Here is a 13,573-nt window from a genome sequence, read left to right as displayed (position 1 = left end):
CTCCTGATCTCTGTCTGATTTCTTCACCCGTCTCTGATCGAGATCCATACTGCCAGCTTAGCTTGGCTTAGCTTGGCTTAGCTGCCCTCTGGACACAGACCTCTCTCAGCAGGCACAAAGGTCAGCTCCATTGTAGAGTCCATTACTGCTAAAAAATACACACATTCCTCTCAAACCTCAGTGGTTAAGGATTAAAGTCAGACGGAACAGAGCTGGGCCAGAATGTGAAGTGGGATGTTCGCAATTATTGGGAGATGTGAGATATGGACATATGTCACTCTGAGATGGATCTGTCAGTCTGCATCCTGCCCTTCACTTCATCACTGCGTTTTGCGGCTTGCTGTACAAACTTTTTACAACATAACTGACAGAGGGAGAAAAAACTGAGAGGCAAGGATGAAGCTTCACAGCATTTCATTAGGGATACTGGTGTAAATATGTGGTTCCACGGAGAACAGGTCTAAGCCATTTTCTGTGGGCATAATAAACCTTTACATAAATGTAGCGTTTTATGCGCAAATTATGCAAGGCTTTGCAGGTCATCTTCATATAAGTGGCAGAGTAAACAAGCAATGTGACCTCACGTCTGGAGTTTCTTTGTGTAGAAAGGTGAGCTTTCAGGGGTGACTGATAATTTTCAAACATCACTGGAAAGAGCAAGCTTGAAAAGGTAACAAACTCATCCCACTCACTTGTAGTCTTTCTATTAGAAAAGAATTTCAGAGTATACAGTCTTGCTGAGTGACATTGAATTTTCCCATTAAACCTCATTGTATCTGTTCTTTTTGAAAGTAACTCCTAGCATGCAGCAGCGCCATCAAACCGATCACCCACTCATCGCTTCGCGTCTTAATGTATATGCAGTCAAAGGGAAAATGAGTGTGCGTCCTTCTAAGTAGCCTTTACATTTTGCAATGACAAAGGAGTTAAAGAAAATAGAAAATGTTAAGCCATGCAGTCAGAAGAAGTCAGCTCATGGTCTGGATTAGAGCATTTGTCACAATGCATTGCCCTAATTGGCATCACATGTAATATGCCACATGTGCATATTGCAGCAGCCTCAATCACCACTTCATCATCAGACTCTAAGTTGTAGTAGATGTTAATGGATTGCTTGCCTGGGGTCCATCCATCAGTCCCTTATTGTAAACTGTGTGACTCATGCCATGTGAAAAAAAAAAAAAAAGCTGCTGTGTTTTATCCTGTTCCATTAAAACAGCAGGGGCAGGCAACAGAGGTTCAGCAGTGGTGGAACAAAGTGGCTAAACTTATTAGACGATCAAAATCAGGTAGGTTATACAAGGTGTAAAGTACATGCTCCTCGGTAAACAGCTTGCATGGAATTATCTATATCCCTAATGCATTCTGCAGGATTAGCTGCCATGTAAGTGCTCATGCCTTTTATGTCTAACTATGTGTTTGATAAATGGTTCTCCAGATTTCACTTGCCCGGCAGAAAAGATGTGCATTGCGACAGAGGGAATGGAATCGAAAGCAGTAAAATAAAACATTCATTGGAAGATGTTGATAGATGACTTTATCATGTGAGAGCAGAAGTGGCCAGAGAAGGCCGGGGTGATGATGTATTGTTTAACAATACATTGGAGCAGTACGTGAATACAAACGGCTGCTTTCATTTCTCCTCATCTCTATGCCAGCGAATGCTCGTGTGAGTGAGCACAGTTTGGTGTCTGGGCTGGAACAGGAAGACTGATGATTCCAGATATGATGTATGCCCTGTCCTCCTGCTCCCTCTCCATCACCAGGCATCCACAGCATGGGTAATGATGATGAGGGCAGTCTGGACAGGAGCATATTACTTCACGATGGTAAAAGATAATGGACCAGCCTCCTACTGTGCAGGAGAATCTGCTCAGGCATCCAATTACTGCCCTTAAAATTCATCTCAAGATGACCCCAAAAAAAAACAAAACCTGCTTTTTCACACTTTAAGTGAAATGGAGGATGCCAACACAAGGAGGTGGACGGTGGCAAGGGAGGCAATTAATCTATATTGTTAATATATTGATGTATTTTTGTCTGGGGCAAACTGAAAAAAAAGAAAATGCAGAGGGAAGAGGCAGAGAAAAAAGAACCTAAAAAGAAAAACGGGTGAAGGAGAGACAAGATAGGAAAGGCAAGCGATATTACAGCCGACAGAAAGAGTTCTGAGGCATTTCCTCGCTCTAAACTGACTAAAACTTTTGAGTGCTCTTTTCATTTTCTGTGTTTGAAATAATTGCTGCATTTGCAGAACTCCTGCTTCACAGTTTGAAATTGGTGACAAAGTGGCGAGCGGCGCTCTGAGCCCTCCCAATGCAGGTGGGTCTGTGACAACACACAGGAGGAGCCCTCTTCAAAGAGAGCAGCAAAAAAAAAAAAGAGAGAGAGTGAGAGCTCATCTTTCAAAACGATGTCGCTGCTTTCCCAGAAGTGTCACCCGTGGCAGAGCCTATCGCTCGGCTGGGGTAATGCAATAAAAAGACCTTTTTATAATAATCAATTTCAGTAAGGGCAAAATAATTTAGAATAAGCCATAAATGGGCCGGGAATGGGTCTGAGGAGCCATCGAAGTAATAGGCCATAAATGTGATCAAACTCAAAATAAGCTTCCCATTACTAATAGTCATTAGCTTTATTGCATTACAACCTTTAGAGACACGGTCAGTTATGGATCTTTATTCAGTTTATGAGATTTTTTCTGGTCAAAACACACAGCACAGCAGCTTTTTACATTCTGACAAAATTCAGTCTGGCTTATTAGACTAATTAGTGCTAATTACAGATGAAAAGACTTTCTAGAGAAGCTGTTGTGTCAACAGATGCCTTCAGCATGCTCTGTGAAGTCTCCCCTCTTAACTTGATTAAAAAAGATTGGAGAATTACCCCACGTCTTTCTCCCTCTGCACCGTCTCTGAAAACACCACCCTTTCTCCTCTCAGTGTTTCTCCCCTTCTCTGCACTTCTTTTCTCCTCTTTCATCTGTAACCTTGATTTACTGTCAACATCACTGATCATAAAAATGTTCCACGTATTGCAACAACAACAAAAAATACAATAACAACAACAATGGCACCAAAGAGACTACATTTAAGAAAAAAACAAAAAAGCTTTTAGTTCTTGGAGTCACAGTCCTGTAGCTAATGACAAAGGCAGCAAGACGTTATTTCTTTCAAAGCTCTAGAGAGATGAAACGAGGAGGCAAACACGCAATTGAATATTGGAGTTGCATTCGACCATTGGTGGGAAACGGTGGTGGGAGCTCTGATGGGATGTCGGTGTTGCTCTGTTTCTGCTAGATGCATCGGCAGCGTTTAAAGCTCACCGAAAGGGAAACGTCAACGGACTACAGATCAGATGCTGAGCACGGCTTAGCAATAGTCAGAGAATTTAAACTTCACCTTTGTGACAATCTGTACCAGGGGCATAATAAGAAGAGGGGGACAAGCTGTGTAAAAACTCATCTCAGTTGACTGTAGCTACTACTTTAAGCTCAGAGAGAAACATTAACAAGCAGCAGTGATTTTAGTTTTCTTCCTCACAGGCTAAATACAGTACAGTCTGCTCCATGCAACTGAAGGAGTTTTAGAAGGTTGTGCTGTGTGCAGCCTAAAAGGAAGACTGAGTGTTTGCCTCGTGGCTGGAATAAACACAAAAAAAGAAAATCAAACCACTTTTTTTTTTTTTTTCCACTGGATTCACTGTAGCTTAAATTTGTAACATGGTGTACAAGGACAACATATAATGATGCAATCCTTTGTGTCCAAATCGGAACCTGTAAATAGTGGAGAAACACATTAAAGTCAATTGACTCTTTCTTCTGCTGTGGTGCTTCTAAGGGGAAACTAGTGGATGCTTTCAACCAATTGTCTGTAAGCAAAATGGTAAAAAACATGAAACTGCATCTGTGCTTGAGTGGGAAGACATGCTGGACTCTGAGCTCTTCTCTCCTCATGTATCATTTGCAATCTTCCTGGATTGCAAAAACATCTTCATTTATAACTTGTTTTCCATGAAGATCCATCCTTTTCCTGTTGCTATGTCCTACCGTCAATGAACTTTATCATTCTTGGGCATATCATGTATTGGATCCTGCATTTCATATATATACATCCCCAATCTCGGCTACACCTATTATGGTGACTTTAGATGTGTGCAGAGACCTGTTTTCTTCTGGAATTGGACTTTGTTTTCTCGTGTGGAAGGAAGGTGCTGATGTTGGGAGGTGTGTGTGTGTGTGTGTGTGTGTGTGTAGAGGGGGGTTGACGGCACTGCTCTTACATTACCTTACTTCCTTTTTTCTATCAGCGAGGAGTGTAGCGGGGAGGAGGGAGAGGAACTTATCTGTGGGCCTTTTCATGCCACAGTGATCCCAAGTAATCTAATTCAGCCTTCCTCTTTCTCGCTTGTGTGCTTCCCTCATATTGGTGCATGCAGATTGCAAAAGCCTTGTGTGTGCGTGTGTGTGTGTGTGTGTGCGTGTGTGTGTGTGTGTAACAGCAAGGGAGAGAGATGGTGGGGGGAAAGGGGACAGAGGAAGACAGACAGAGTTAATGAGTTCTGAATGTGTCTCCATGTATAAGTATTTGTGTTGTGTGTTAAGTACTGCACCGCGGGGAGCCTGGAGATGCTGCGCACCTTCGGAAGTTGTCAGCACGTGAGATGCATTCGAAAGAAAATGAAGTAGAAAAGAGAAGAAGAGTGTGCAGCCTCACAGTAAAGCAAAAATAAAATGAACTGAAATCGCCCCAATCAGCCTCTTTTCAACAAAAAAAAAACTTTCAGTGATAAAAAATGTTTGAAATGTTAAAATCAAACGTATATGGTGATCAGTGAAGCCGATCCCTTTCAATACACTGTTTCCACGCGCTCCCTGACATGATAACAGCGGCTTCACTGCCTCGCTGACAAGCTCTCTGAACGGAGTAGCAAATCAAGATTTGGAAAAGGGAGAAGCAAGCCGTTCTGTACATGTAGAGGACACATACACAGCGCATCATTTGGTTTAGCACACATGATCTTCATCTTTATCTCCGATGAGGCTCCTGCCCTAAATTATCCTGCCCCGAAATGATTTAGCCAAGTTTGGCCAATAATTGTAATATTGGGTTAATTGAGATGGATTTTCGCCGCTGTGACAAAAAGTTATGTGATTTATAGCGAGCAATAAAAGCCTCCCTTCTATGTAAAATGAGCAGAATAATCAGGGTGAGAAAGCAGACACTTGTAGGATTGATTGATGACTGCATGTTAGAGTTTGGCGGGGTGCGTGCTCATTCACAGAATTCATTTTTACAAAAACAATAAAGGAAATATTGCCATTCATACAGCCTTGCACAACAGCTAAATGCAATCAAATTAGTCAAATAAAGATTTTTATTTAATGTGTGTTTTTCACCGAGCAGGCAAAAGCAAATTCTTCGGCTGAATCTCGTTTTTTTTTTTTTTTTTACTAGCTGAGTCTTTTGTGAGGTAATCATGCAAATCATCTTTGCAGTTTGTTTTTTTTTGTCAGAGGAAGGTGTGGGAGCAAACTATATATTCCTAGAGCAAGGAAACCAGGCTGTTGATACATCAGTGACATGAAAAGGATGCGAGAGAAGGAACTCGCACAATACTGGAGCATTGAACACATAGCTTCAATTATCCTGAGAATGGATTTGTGGATGAGGATGCCTCGTGTTGCTCTGAATCCAGGAACAGCCACCCACAGGCATCTATCATCTACACAGCTACGGGCAATACTTAGAGAATAACAATGACACAACAGTCAGGTCTGTATCATGCAGATCAGAAGCACCAAAATAGAAATGAATTCAGTCTTTGTTTTAGTAATCAGTGCTCAAGTGACTCTGCGTCTCTCTCCTTAGTCAAAACAGTTGATGTCTCAGTGTATTTACCTGAGCGTTCTTGATCTAAATCAGAACCTGGTGCTCTCTGGGTCGATGAACAAAGCTACAAAGATGCATAAAAGGTTCCCTATGTGAACTTCTATAGGGGTTAATCTACACAACAGTCTACCTGTGACTCACTGAGGGAGACACATGGCTCCAGGCTTACCCTCAGGCCAGAGCCAGCCTCGAGATTTCATCTGAGGCCTGCTGGGAGCTGCACTGTAAAATACAATACACAGCTTAGTCAAATCTACTCATCCTCTCTAGTTGACTTACCGTACACGGTGCATTCCACAAGTTCCAAGATTGCTTCTGTCAATACAAGAAAACATACCTGATTTAAATTTGACATCTATGTCCATTTGTACTAGCTTTGTTGTGCAGCAATACACTGCTCCCAGTGCTCCTGCCACATTTGGGCCATTTTCTGGAAGTCCTGTTCTGCAAGTGTGTTAAGCAACATTTGCACAGCTCTAGATCTCCACCACTGTGTCAAAATGATGACAGTTAAACTTGAATTTGATTTTAAGGAGAAGGAAGAAGCTAAACTGGCAGATAGGTTGGACAAAGAGACACATTTGTGTTGATATGTCCAAAAAGCTTGTGAGAGGCCTGCACAACAGTTCCAGTCATTTGTGCTGAATCTTCTCCCTCGGACACCTCAGGATTTTACAGTAGGACTCGGCGTTGACAATCTGACCCCGGGGCTTGAATCTGCGAGCTCTTCTACAGCAGACTGCTGTTTAGTCTCTGATGTCGTAGCTGACCCACTTCTTGTCACCAGCGATCAGTCACTTTGGCACAAAATTTGGTGTTTGCTCTCTATGTAATTTTGAGGTCCATGGTGAAATTGCAAATGCACACCTGCGAGTTGTCAGAACATGACTTCCAAGGAAACTTCTACATGTGGCAGGAGCACTGTGAACAAGAAGACTACAAGAAAGGGACAGGTGTCAAATTTAAATCAAGTACAGAGTTGCTTCTAAAAAGGCGCAATCATGGACCTTACTGATTGCACCTCTTATAAGTTTTGTTAATCTCTCGTTAATGCAACTTAAACTTGGGTGGCTGTGGCTCAGGTGGTACAGCGGGTGTTCCTCTAATCACAAGGTTGGCGGTTTGATCCCCCGCCCCTCCACAGTCAAAGTGTCCTTGGGCAAGACACTGAACCCAAAGTTGCTCCCATTGACAGGCCATTGTTGCCATTGGTGTATAAATGTGTGTGTGAATGGGTGAATGAGAAAACATTGTAAAGAGCTTTGAGTACCATTGAGGTAGAAAAGTGCTATATGAGTGCAGACCATTTAAAATGTCAGTTTTTAATTTTCAGGGTACTCTAACTTGGGGCATTTTTACCTAAAATGATGAGTTAGATGAACAGCTGAGGGTTTGCTCAAATTAGGTTGAGTTTACGAGAAACGAAACTAGCAGATCACCAGGATTCCCAGGAAGCATTGTTAGATAGTTAAAACTGCCCAGAGACTTTTCTTGTAGTTTGAGATACAATGGAAATTTGATCCATTACAACAAATAAGCAAAACAAATAAAACTTACATTAGTACGCCAAATGAACTTACAATAATTTACAGCATAATGTTCCTCTCCTCCTGCCCTGCTCCTAAACAGACTTTGTGGGCGCATACCTACATTTCCACGTCTGCCTATTCTCAAAGTATCAGTGGTAGAAGACAAATTTAGACATATGCTTTCCTTGAGCAAAAATAGCTATACAGCAGTCTGAAGGTAGTCTGATACAAGTAAAGTTCCTGCCCTTAACAACTGAATCAAGACAACTTACCAATTACATATTATCAGCAGCATATACTTAAAGCATTCAAAATTAAAGCCCTTGGTATGCAGAAGGGTCCCTCTCTCAGTGTCATTAAGTATATATAGTACATGAACGGATTAGCGTTGTGGTTTTATAGTCAAAGTGGGGAAAGATTTTATTCTTCTATATACTGATTTCGGAATTTTTTACAGTCTGTCCTTTATTTTATCTTATTTTTATTTGCCAGGTTAGTTCATTTTTTGGGTTTTCAAAACCATCTAACATAAATGTAGCACACCGCATGCATTTCATTCCCATGTTTTTATTGATTTTAAGTCTGTTTGATTATGGAAAGGTGCATTCCATTTTGTAAATTAATTGCATAATTTGTACGTAAAGCATTAGGCTGAAAAGGGAGCTAGTGAGTGGAATGGTGGTGGTGGCCTTTGATTTGCATGTTCTCCTTACGTCTGTATCGTTTTTCTCTGGGGCTTTCTTTCACAGTCCAAAGACACAGGTTAAGTGGTGATTCAAAATTGACTGTAGGTGAAAGTGTGAGTGTGCATGATTGTCTGTCTCTTTGCGTTAACTCTACGATGACCTGGTGGCCTGTCCAGGGTTTTGCGCTGCCACTCCCCCCAGTTTCAGCTGGGAGAGGTTTTAGTCCCCCGTGACCCTCTACATGACAAAAGAAAGTACATATAATGGATGGATGGATGGATAAGAAGGGTAGTAACTGCAGTTGTCAGATTAATGCAGTGAGTAAACAGCACAATATTTCCTTCTGAAATGAAGTGGGGAAGAAAAATAAAATAGTTCAAAAACAATACAACACCGCCTTAATAAATGTGTTGTGTCTGTGAGGCATTGTCATCACCATGTCATCTTTTCCTTGATATATATATACACTTTTTTAAAGAAGTGTTTCTTTGTCGCTTAAATCATTTCACTTCTCCTTGACGTAAATGCAAATACCCTACTTGCAGTTTCGTTGTTTATTAATGTTTTGTTTCTAATCTATAAAATCTGCACAAAACGTGATCAGATCATGAATGCATTCATCTTCCTCCTTCAGGCTGTTACTAGTCATGATTAAAAGCAATTCTCAGCTATTTCCAAGGCAATGCATTTTCTGCCATGTTGTAAAAAAAACATATGCAAATATTGACACAAAGTGTAAATTTACACATCCTACTTCACCGTCAGAGTAATGAGCATGCAGCCATCTATTTGGGTGCTGCATCAAGCTGGAAGTGGCATCACTCACCATGGCCAGAGGCACAATGCCCGCCAGGTCCTCCTGTGCCAGGCGGATCTCCGTCTCCACCTCTTGCGAGGCAGCACGGCTGGCCGAGTACTCCACCTGCCAGGCCATCCAGCGGCTGCCCGTCGGCTCTGGGAAGCTTTCCATTTTCAGATCCACCTGGAGCACCCTTTGAACTCCCATCTCAGACCTACCGGTGTGCACAAAAAGAAGAGAGCGGCAGAGAATGGTTAAGCAGATGGCTGGGCAGGGGTTTAAAAAAGGACGTGCGGATGTGCTCATGTGTGTTGATGGGCTCATTCAACCTGCTGTCTGCTCTAATGACGACAAATGGTACGGGCTGATGAATGTATCTGAGGTTGAAATCTGTGACATTTTACCAACTGAGATAGTTCAAAATGTCAAGTTCTTTTGTGTTTGACTCTCTGGTCAGTCGTCTACCTCGTGGAATAATGTCACCCCTCATTATCTTTACTCCTCTCACGGTTTACTGAAAGCGATGTGCACAGTAAATAGAACCTACAGTGTAATATTTTGGCTGCTCCTCAGAGCAGTTCATAGGAATGTTTCACACAGCGTCACCCCCACTAAGGTGTTGATGGTAGGGTTTGTCACCGGTGCCCTTGTTTGCAGTAGCGGAGTGTAAATATACGGCATGCTTCGGCAGGATCTACGGCAAGCCTGAATTAAGTCAGACAAATGGAGAGCGTTGATAATAAAATTTCTCATGGCACCATAAGTCTCTGGTGCTCGTGGTTTAAATATAGCCTGGAGGCAGGAAAGGTCAGCTTTACACGAGAGCCGGAGGAGATGGGAAATGGCACAAAATCTGTTAGCCACGTCTTGCGTGTCAAATGGCAGGACTCTGGGCCAATAAATTTCATGCATGGTCTCTGTGGCATGCCGCCACAAAACAGCATCATGTAATTTGAGCATAGTGAGGGAGAGAAGAGGGGAGAATAAGTACCATGTGAATAAATCCACATGGTGCTTTGTTTAGAGAGAAGAGCCCATGCATGTAACATGTATAAAATACTGTGAAGCATGAGGCGGAAAAAAGAGACCTTTTAAAGGCAAATTAGATATCAAGCGAGCAAAATGTTGCTATAAACAGAGGCAATACATACGTGGTACATCTTGAAAAGACAACAGAAGAAATGTATAACACCCTAAATTATGAATAGGGGACTAAAACAGTAAAACAATAAATAATAGACAATGTTTTATCCGCTGTTCTCATACTCACACAGGACGCTAGTTCCACATCGTTCTCATATTATTCAGTTTTACGCTGAGAGACTGTAAGATTTGTTGCACAGCAGAGCACAACAACCCAATTTTCACATCCAACAGAGGTTTTTTTATAAATAATTAAGATGACAACCAAATAAGTTGTGTCACATTTCATAACATCGTACCAGCCAGAGTAGCGAGCCGTTGAAGACGTACTATGACAACATAAACTTACATAACTGTCCCGCAATGCTGCGGAAAAGGACAGATGCTAAATTCTGTTTGCGGACCAGTAAAGCCACGAGGTTCATCAGACGAAAAAAGTAAATAGATGATGCACTAAATGTCCAGAAATAAACCTCTGAGCGCTCTGCAGTAACCAAGTGTCACACAAATCCTTTGTCAGCCCAAATGGCCTAGTTTCTTCAGCACAGGCAGTTTTTTCTTTTTTTTCCCTCCACACAGGTTGCTCAGGCAAACATCACACACTTGAGGCACGCAACAAGGAAGATGAGCAAAAAGAATGAAAGTGAGTGTACAGCAGAAAGGTTTGATTGTACTGTACATACACTACCAGGTTCAGGAATCAAACGCACACCTTCACAAAGTTAAACTGCCTCCAGAAAAGACAGAAAAGTTATGTTATTAGCTTCTTTTTTTTCCTTCAGAGATGTCAATTATTTCCTGCCTCGCCTGATCCAGTTGGCAGAGTTTAATAGCAGCTGTGAATGCTATGAATTTTATGAGGTTTTCATATTTCTTCCTACAATAAAGGTGCCAACTAAATATTGAGGTTATTAGAATGTACACGGTACAAATAGTCCCTCTGACATGCTGCTAATGTGGCATGTTTGTGACAGAAGTATCCAATGTCAAAAGAGGACCTGAACGGCAGCAATATTAAAAACAAGGATGAGTGAAGGGAAGAAATAAAATCTTGCTGTGGTGCAAAGAGCACACTTCACCGTGGCCATTCTTTGACTTCATCTTAGCAGGGGAGTTAATGGAAATATTGCAGTGTATGGGCTGGAGGTTACAGTTATTTGCAAAAGTCTGGAATATATCCAGCTTGAAATTCATACTGTCTGAAATGTCAAAAAGAAATAGAACTTAAGGGAAGCTGTGGAGGTCATGACAGGATCTGGAAGACCAATTTTCAGATAAAACTTTGTATGAGCTGAACAGAAAGGCAAAACAAAACCCCCGTGTGAGGAAGGTTTAGCTGACACAGGGGTGGAGGTGCATTGTTCCATTGTGCAGCATTGCATGAAAGTGTCATCATAAGGAACTCTTTCCCTGTGACCGCCTCACCGAGGTCAGTGTCCAAAGTATGCAAAGCAACATCTGGTTGAGCCAAAGGCGTTTAGAGAAGAAGTGCTGTGGACAGATGAAGTAAAAATTGGGTCTTTGGCCACAATCACCAGGTCTGCATGCAGGACAAAAGGGGCAACATTTGACTTGGCCAGATGTCAGGCTGGGGATGGAAATAGAGAGGGAAGAATGGATTCCACTAAATATCTTCCAGTCAGTCAGGACAACGCTGCCTCTCAAAAATTACAGTCCTATAAAACTAAAGTGCATTCTCAATTACATTTTGAAAGAAACGGAAATGGTCTGGTAACAGTAGGACGCAGGGCAAACTATTAAAGTGCCATAAAGTTCACATAACAAGGATGAAAGCTTGGTGGCATTAGTCCAACACAGGACTTTACCCATGAGACAAGGGTTTGTGTCTCATGTGAAATCATTTTTAAACCTAAGTTTACTTTAGTTTACTTTAATTGTTACTCACTGTTTGATTAGGGGGCTGCAAGGTAGCTCGGTGGTTAGCACCGTCACCTCGCAGCGAGAAGATCCCTGGTTCGTGTCCCTATTAGGACACCTGGGATCTTTCTGCGTGGAGTTTGCATGTTCTCCCCGTGCAGCGTGGGTTCTCTCCGGGTTCTCCGGCTTCCTCCCATACAATCCAAAAACATCCATCCATTATCTATACACTGCTTAATCCTCACTAGGGTCGGGGGTCTAGTGGCCAGTCTAGTCCAAAAACATGCTGAGGTTAACTGGTAATTCTTAATTGTCCGTAGGTGTGAATGTCAGTGTGTATGATTGTCTGTCTCTAAGTGTAGCCCTGTGATAGACTGGTAACCTGTCCAGGGTGTCCACTGTCTTCACCCTGAGTCAACTGGGATAGGCTCCAACCCCTCCGCGACCCTAGTGAGGATTAAGTGGTGTATAGATAATGGATGGATGGATATTTGATTAGGTTTAAGCAGCAAAACCACTTGGTCAGGTTTAGAAAAATGTCATGTCTGGGGTAAAAATCTACCCATTGTTTCATAAAACGTTTGAAAGTTTTCTCACTCACCAGGATGCAAAGTCTAAAATATAATTGTTTGGCTGAAAAAGAGCAACAGAAAGGCAATAAAATAAATAGCAGTGACAATGATAATGATTAGAAATGCATTTGTGATACATCACAAACAAACTTAGAATCTGTGAGGAAATATGCTTCTGTCAGAATGTAATTGAGATTGCAGCTTAGTTGTAAAGGAATATCATTTTTGTGAGACAGCGCACAGAAACTGATAAAAGGGTGTCTCCTATAGCAGGACAATGATCCAAAGTATACTTCAAACTCTATGATGGAACTCCAAGCTGAGGCTGTTTGAGTGGTCCTCACTGTCCCCTGAACATCTGAAAATATGTGAGTAGATCTAAAAATATAGGGTTAGAATAAAGTGACTTGCAAGGAAGAATGGACAAAAATGTCTACATCAAGCTGCATCATAGCTGGCTTTATATAACATTTGTAGGCTGTTATATTAGGGGTTTTTGACTTGGTACGGTGACCAAATCGTTGCATGTTTTACAATTATTGGTTAAGTGTGTCCATGAAATAGTAAACCACTGTGGAAAGGCTCATTTTTATTGTATTCATGCCTGTAGTTATGTCTTTTCATCTCAAAAATCAAGCACATATGTAATAGCTTGCCAAAGGACGCTCAAACGTCTGTGTGCAATTATACTATTTATGCAGGTGTGGGTTTGTGATTTAAGGAATAAATCACGAAGGCCCTCCATGCATAAAGCTGTGAACACAATGTTTATGGTGAAAATGGTTTATTTATAACATTTTTTATGAAGACTCTTAAAAACCAAAGCTGCTGCTGGCTGTATTTCTACCCTGAAAAGTTGTAAAGCAGATGGCCAAAAAAAAGAAAAGAAAAGAAAAGGAAAAAAAAAAAAGGGGGGGGACTGATAAACAGACATTTGGGTCTCCTAAACTCCCATAGAAAGCCTGGCAGCAGTCCATTTTTGATTGTCCGCTGTACTTGACCCCCATTGACACCCGTCATAAAATGAAACCTGACAGAAACATCAGGGTGAATGTGACGCAGACGTTGAGTCACT

General features: G+C 41.7%; 1 protein-coding gene across 1 annotated transcript in view; it reads right to left on the bottom strand.

Moving 5' to 3' along the window:
- The window catches only part of si:dkeyp-14d3.1 (transmembrane protein 132C), a 152,794-nt gene that overhangs the window by 30,168 nt on the left and 109,053 nt on the right, over positions 1 to 13,573 (bottom strand). Inside the window, exon 4 of the mRNA XM_008306080.1 lies at positions 8,933 to 9,119. Within this exon, the coding sequence (XP_008304302.1) occupies positions 8,933 to 9,119 (187 nt within the window). The remainder of the gene's footprint in view (positions 1 to 8,932; positions 9,120 to 13,573) is intronic.

The sequence above is a fragment of the Stegastes partitus genome, unplaced genomic scaffold (genome assembly GCF_000690725.1).
Source record: "Stegastes partitus isolate 25-593 unplaced genomic scaffold, Stegastes_partitus-1.0.2 Scaffold44, whole genome shotgun sequence".
NCBI lineage: Eukaryota > Metazoa > Chordata > Actinopteri > Pomacentridae > Stegastes > Stegastes partitus.
The sequence above is the reverse complement of the archived record's forward strand: the minus strand, read 5'-3'. Positions and strand labels throughout refer to the sequence as shown.